The sequence below is a fragment of the Echinops telfairi genome, unplaced genomic scaffold, assembly GCF_000313985.2.
Source record: "Echinops telfairi isolate 266 unplaced genomic scaffold, ASM31398v2 ScPeMD7_7466;HRSCAF=8504, whole genome shotgun sequence".
NCBI classification, from domain to species: Eukaryota; Metazoa; Chordata; class Mammalia; order Afrosoricida; family Tenrecidae; genus Echinops; species Echinops telfairi.
The window spans coordinates 2,178,074-2,185,292 of NW_022111366.1; the positions used below are offsets into that span (position 1 = coordinate 2,178,074).

General features: G+C 41.6%; 1 protein-coding gene across 1 annotated transcript in view; it reads left to right on the forward strand.

The window, feature by feature from the left end:
* Nucleotides 1-7,219, forward strand: part of LOC101646633 (myomegalin) — a 190,319-nt gene that overhangs the window by 75,563 nt on the left and 107,537 nt on the right. Inside the window, exon 7 of the mRNA XM_045283712.1 lies at nt 2,361-2,478. Within this exon, the coding sequence (XP_045139647.1) occupies nt 2,361-2,478 (118 nt within the window). The remainder of the gene's footprint in view (nt 1-2,360; nt 2,479-7,219) is intronic.

Below are 7,219 nucleotides of genomic sequence, written 5' to 3' on the forward strand. Positions count from 1 at the left end.
TGTCCCACTATCATGCTCAGTCCCAACCAGGGTTTCAGCAATTCCTCTTTGTTACATTCCCCTTGATCATGCCCTACCAGTCCTCCCACACCCACCTCACCACCAATTTGGATCGCTTGTTGTTCCCTTTTCCCTGGGTTTGTTAACATCACTTCCTTTCCCCCCTAGTGGTTCTCAACCTGTGGGTCACCACCCCTTTGGAAGTCGAATGACCCTTTCACCGGGGTCACCTGATTCATAACAGTAGCAAAATTACAGTTATGAAGTAGCAATGAAAATAATGTTATGGTTGGGGGGGCGGTCACCACAACATGAGGAACTGTATGAAAGGGTCGCGGCACGAGGAAGGTTGAGAACCACTGGCCTAAAAGGTATCACTAGGATTCTGAGACATAAGCACAGCAACAGCAAGATTGGTTGTGTGCGATGTGTAAGGCATATCGTGGGTAAGGCAGAAGGTAGTTCCTGGTTCAAGCCTGTGGTGTGACGACGTGAAAACAACATGCGTGGTCTTTGCAACGTGGGGCTAGCTGGCAGTTGCAGTCCTTTCTCCCTCCTGTGCTATGCCTCCCTCCAGGCTTTGCTTAGGGATCATCTCCAAACATGCTCCCGTGTTCAGATCTTCCTTCTTTGACTGAAGTTCCTCCCCCTGAGCTTGAAGACCAACACAACCTTCACATTCTCTTCTCCTGAGCCTCCCAGACACTTCCAAGTCAAACGAGCCACTCCTTTATCTTTCTTCCCATAGCTCCATGACAGCCCTTGATGTATGAGTGCAGTATATGTCTTTATTATGAGAGCACATTCCATCACTGTCATTCATGTGTGTAGCTGTGCCTCCCCACTCCTAGCACACATTCCAAAACATTAAACGTTTCTGCAGAACAGAGACGGTATTTTCCACCTTTGTATTCCTAGTACATGGTAGAATTCACTGAGCAAATACCACACTTAAACTGTATATTCTGTTTATTTATTGACTATAACAATCAACTGCAAAGGCATTCAACTGTGTGGATCAAAAAAAAACACTATGGAACTTCTCAATTCTCTTGAGAAGAATGGGAATTTCAGAACAATTATGCTGATGTGGAACCTGTACATGGATTAAGAAGCAACTAGGCAAACAGAACAAGGGAATACTGCATAGTTTAAAATCAGGAAAGATGTGCATCAGGGCTGTATCCTCTCACTATACTTATTCAATCTGCATGCTGAGCACGTCATCAGAGAAGCTGAACTATATGAAGAAGAGTGTGACATCGGGATTGGAGGAAGGCTTATTAACAACCTTCAATATGCAGATGGCACAGCTTTGCTTGCTGAAACGGAGGATGACTCAAAGTACTTGCTGATGATGGTCAAGAATCACAGCCTTCAGTATGCAACTGAATGTAAAGAAGACCAACAGCCTCACAACTGGACCAAAAGGTAACATCATGATAAATGCAGATTGAAGTTGTCAAGGTTGTCACCTGGCTTCGATCTACAATAGTCTCGTGGAAGCAGCATTCTAGAGATCAAGCGATGCATTGCACTGGGTAAATCTGCTGCACAAGACTTCTTTAAGGTGTTGAAGATCAAAGAGGCTCCTTTTAGGACTAAGGTGTGCCTGACCCAAGCCATGATATTTTCATCTGCCTCATATGCATGTGAAAGTTGGACGTCGAATAAGGAAGACCAAAGGAGAATCTGTGCACTTGAATTGTGTGCGTGGTGAAGAGTATTAAAGTACCGTGAGCTGCCAAAAGAACCAGCAAATCCGTCTTAGAAGAAGGAATCTCCTTAGAGGCAAAGATGGCAAGCCCTTGTCTCACTTGCTCTGGACATTTTCTCAGGAGAGACCAGAGCCTGGATAAGGAGAGGGATCATGGAAAAGAGAAAGGCCCTGCGCGAGATGGACGGACACAGTGGCTGCAACAATGGGCTCAAACATGAGAACAATCGTGTGGATGGCGCAGGACCGGGCAGTGTTTTCTTTTGTTGTCCACAGGGTCACTCTGAGTTGGAACTGACTTGATAGCACCTGAGAACAACATAGCAACGAACAAAAATAAAACACGTGGAACCCTAAATCTGAGAAAATTACTGATCAATGTTTATAGATGTATGGATAGATTTCAGAGGTCTGTTAACACCATGAACATGTAAGCAAAACAGTCTTCATGTATATATTTGGCGGCCACTGCAGAAAATATATGGCCTTCTAGGGAAAGTCTGAAAGGGTTCCATGACCCCCAAAGGTAACAGGCTGCTGTACTGGAGCATGCTGTCTTTGGAGTGGGCTAACCAATACAGACGATCATTGTGCCACAACCATAATGGCTACTCTTGCTGTTTGTTTTTCTTTTTTGCTACAGAAAAATTGAAGAACTGAATCAGAGCCTGTGTGCCCAGGATAGGCTGGTACAACAGCTGTCTAAGGAGAAACAAGAACTGCTGCACCTGTCAGAGGAGCCCGCCTGCATGGACGTGCAGGTAAGGTGTGCGCTGTACTACCTGAGGGACTGGCTAGGGACTTTCATGAGTCATGCATGTATATGTGTAGATGTAGATGTATGTAGATGCATGTGTATTTATTTATTGCTATGTAACATATTACCACAAACATAGCAACTTTTTTAAGGTAGAAAAATGGATTTTAATATAACAGTGAAAAAGTTTTAAAAATCATTAACCCTTGCCATATTGCTTTCCCAAAACATTTGTACAGAAGAATGGATTTGTGATCAAGAATTATAAAAGACAATTGGGTGAGGAGGTTGAGAGAAGCATAAAATGTTGGGTGAATTGGAACCTAGTCTTTGTTGCTTTTTCCAAGGACACTCCTATTCATTTATTCACTAATCAGTGCAGTCCCTTGAAATACATTAATACCTAATAGGAGTGATCAAACTTAGTAACCTTTTCAAACGCCTACAATTATTATCTCACAGTTACCGCAGATCAGGAATCCAGACATGGCTTCCCTGAGTGCTCTGCTCAGGGTCGCGCGAGTCTGAAATCAAAGTCGCTCTGCATTCTCATTTGGAGGCTTGCCTAGGAAAGCTCCCTCAGGTTGCCGGCAGAATTAATTTCCACGGAGCAGTAGAATTCTTGGCAAGTTGCTTCTTCAAAGACAGCGGTGAAGAGAGAGAGAGAAAGAGAGGTCGAGGAAGAAAGAGATTTTTCTACTAGGATAACATTCCATGTTGCTAGCAAAGTCCAACTGATTAGGGACAACAATTGCAACTACAAAACTCCTTCCCCTTTGTCATGGAACACAGAATATCCACAGAGCCATAGTGCGTATCTTATTGGTTAGACCTACTGCTGTTGTGTGGGCTCCGACTCACAGCGGCTGCGAGGGAGAGAGAGGAGGCGTGCTGCTCCCATCGAGAGTCACAATCTCGGACACCCGCACGGGCAGTTCTACTCTGCCCTAAAGGGTCGCTGTAAACTGGAATCGGTTTTTGAGGCGCCCTGTGGTGTAGTTGCTAAAAGCGCATCTGTAACCTAAAGGTTGGTGGTTCAGAGCTGCTGCATCTCAGGAGGAAGAGGTGCGGTCTGCATCTGCGGATATTACAGCTTCGGAAGCCCCATAGGACACTTCTACTTTGTCCTGTAAGAGAACGATGAGCCTTTCTACTCCCGGAAAGAATGACAGATTCAGAAACCCACCGGGGCAGTTCTACCCTTTCCTGTAGGGCTGCTGTGCGTCAGAATCGACCAGATGGCAGTGCGTTTTCAAGTTTATCAGTTCACGATGAGTCAGAATCAGAGATCACAGTAGGTCTGTAACTATCTAGGGTGTGGCTCCAATTTGGTCGGAAAGTTCCAGCTTAACCCAGTCAGGAACTAGTGTGTGTGTACTTGTAATTTGACAGATCAGATTTTTTTTTAAAGGCCATAGGCCTTTCTCAAGATAAATATAGAAATGTATCAAATGGTTTTGGAAAGATTCTTGAAAAGATTGCATAGTTTTCAATTGGAAAGCACTCGAGTGGCAATCAGGAGACCTGGATTTTAATCATGATTCATTATTTATTACCATTTATCAAACTTCCCAAAGTAACCCAGTCAGAGAATACGGCTTTCCAACAAGTGTACAGATAGTTCTCTGACAGCTTCCTCCTCTTAACAAGCATACAGATTTCAAAGGAAAGAAAATGGTTTGGGCCGCTGTACACCTAGAGAAAAAATATATTAAAGCTACTTTTAGCCATACTTAGCTGTTCAGATTGATTTATGGAAGGATACAGTCCAAGCCCAGGTCACAGAAAGAATCTTGCTACTTTGAAAACCAATTCCAGTATGGATTGCCAACATGTATAAATACTTCTATCAAGCTGCAATTGAAGCTGGGGCATTCACAGCGATTTCACACATAGGTCAAAGTCTTCTCGGATTTGAACTAGAGAAGCAGAGTGGTGTAAAGAAAATGAACTCCGATGTCTGAGTCCCACATTTTGGGTTGGGTGTGTGGCTTTGGACAAGTTATATAACTTCTCCAAAAATAATTTCCTTGTTTGCAGAATAGGGATTGAAATTCCTAACATTCAGTTACATGCAGTAATGAGAAGTCATATTAAATATTGCTTATATACCTAGACAATCATGTATATTATATATATTGCCTGGTAGAGGGTCAGAGAACGGGAGGAAAATGCTCAAAGACATCGAATGACAGGGCCAGCAACAGTGGACTCAAGCACAACGATTGTGAGGCTGGCTCAGGAGCAGGAAGTGTTTCGTTCTGTTGTACTCGGGGTTGCTATGAGTCCGAACCCACCTGACAACACTTAACATATTGCTCAAAACACGGTAATTCTTACTTCCTATCAATATTAGCATCTGAACAAGAAAAAAGCTACTTGTAAATGAGTAGCAGATAGAAAGAGAGTCCTATGCTGTAAATTTTACTCCCCTAGTAATTATATTTCAAAACATAAAGGTAAAATTAAGTTAAATAAGAGTTGCTTCTTAGTGACATTAATGGCCCCAATTTTGCCTCTGGGCCTGTTAGGCTTGCTCATAGGAACATTTTTTAATAGACAAAGACTGAATTCGTTTCTAATTTGTTTTATTATTCCCTAAGAGGACCAGAGGAGTCCTAGTAGCAGGTGGCGTAAGCATTTGACTGCTAACCTAAAGGCTATTGGTTCAAACCTACCAGCTTCTGTGCAGAAGAAAGATGAGGCTGTCAGTTCCCATAAATATCCACAAACACAAAAACTTCATCTGGGGTCATTATGAGTCTGAATCAATTAGATGCACTGAGTTTGATTTTTTGAGAGCAGGACTATAATGGACCATGAGTGATTCAGGCCAATAGCATAGGTCACAGTGGTCATTATACCTCACTTTAATCTCCTAGATTATCTCCTAGAATACAAAAGAATATGGAAGCACTTCCTATAACATCTTGGCAACTTTAACTTAGTCAAAATTAAATATTTCAGATTTTTATAATATAAAGATCTAAAAATAAATTCACATTATCTCTTAAATATCCCAAGTATAATTAAGAAGTCATCAATGAATATTCATATTTTCTGTAATAGTAATCCGCACATGTTGTAGCATTTTCTAGGTGCTAGGCACTACAATAAGTAACCCCGGAGACATGAAGTGGGTTACATGTTGGGCTACTAACCACAAGACCAACAGTTCAAACCTACCAGCCCCTCCATAGGAGAAAGATGAGGCTTTCTACTCCTGTTAGAATTTAGTCTCAGAAGTAGTTCTACTCTGTCATGTAGGGTCGCAATGAGTTAGAATCAACTTGATGGCAGTGAATTTGAGACACTACTATAAAGAGTTTAAGTATTGACTCAATGTAATCCTCAAGACAACACAGGAGGCAGATTTCGTAAAAGAAAGGTTTTGCTGTAGAAGAGGAGCATGCAAAGAACAATGCATAAAATCCTGCTTAATATGTAAATTCCGAGAGATACAGTCATATACTTGTTCCTCTTTGTGAAACCACTGTGAGTGTCACAACTTCAAATGCATTTGCTATACTGACAATTCAAAAGCTGCAAGTGGCAATGACACTAATAATGGCATTACTTTAAATGGTGGAAATGTTTTGGTAAATTTCCAAACCAAACACCAACCAATCCTCTTCACTTACAAGGTGGTTTCTTTAACGGAAAATTCAGAATGTGGTAAAATTGCGTTCCTACACAGCAGAAATAAGTTATAAGTTCAGATGATTATAAGTAGTTGTATTGTCTTCGACAGAGCCAAGCTGACCATTCTAAAGTCATTCAGAATTTGGGACACTGTGTTGTCCTGCACATTGTAAGTTCAGTAGTACTCTTGCCCCCCTCATCCTGTTGACGATAAAAACAAGAACTACTCCTACAAATTTCTGAAGTTTCCTTTAGGAGATAGCGAGAACTTCTGGTCTAAGGGGTCTTGACCTTCAAAGAGCTTTCAGTTTAGTGAGAAAATGGCATGTTGACAAGTAATTAAAATATATTATTATGCACGTGGAAGCAGAGTGCTAAAGTACAGACACAGTGCTAAAGGGACCCACAAAGGAGACGGATTCACTTTTTTTTTAACAGTTTTATTGATAGTTTACAAATTACATAACTCAAGTTCAATCATATTTTTAAAATTTGTGCAATCTTCACCACAATCAATTTTTGAACATTTTCTTCTTTCTTGTACTCACTGTTAATAGTTCCCCATTTTCCCCCAACCTCCCCTGCCATACCTCCAAGAAACCAGTAATCCAGTTACTGTCTCTATAGATTTACCTGTCCTGGATTTCATATACAGAAAGACATACAAAACAAACACACAAATAAAACCAACAACAGTAACAAAATAAAACTGAGAAAAACCAAGAGAGCGTGACTTCTGAGGTGTGATTTGCTCTCCACTTCTCTAAGCCCCCCCCACCTTGTTATTTTTCACTGGCTCCCGTCCATTCCAACCAGGGTAACCCAGCGTGTGTCCAATGAGAAATGTGCTCCTTCGGCTTTCAGGCAGAGTTGTTGGCTCGGTCTTCTGAGAGGACTTGTGCCTTTGAGCACTGAGAGTAGCCCAGTTGGGCCTTAGAAGAGCTTACAGGTCTGCATCTCCAAATGTGAATTGTCCACATGTAGAATAACTTACCTCTCATAGATAAGTATTTTCGATCTGTTCCCTGTGTGAAAGTTTGGATGGAGGTATACTCTCTGAGTATAAGCAGTTTTTATTCTAAGACTTCACCTCAACAATAAGA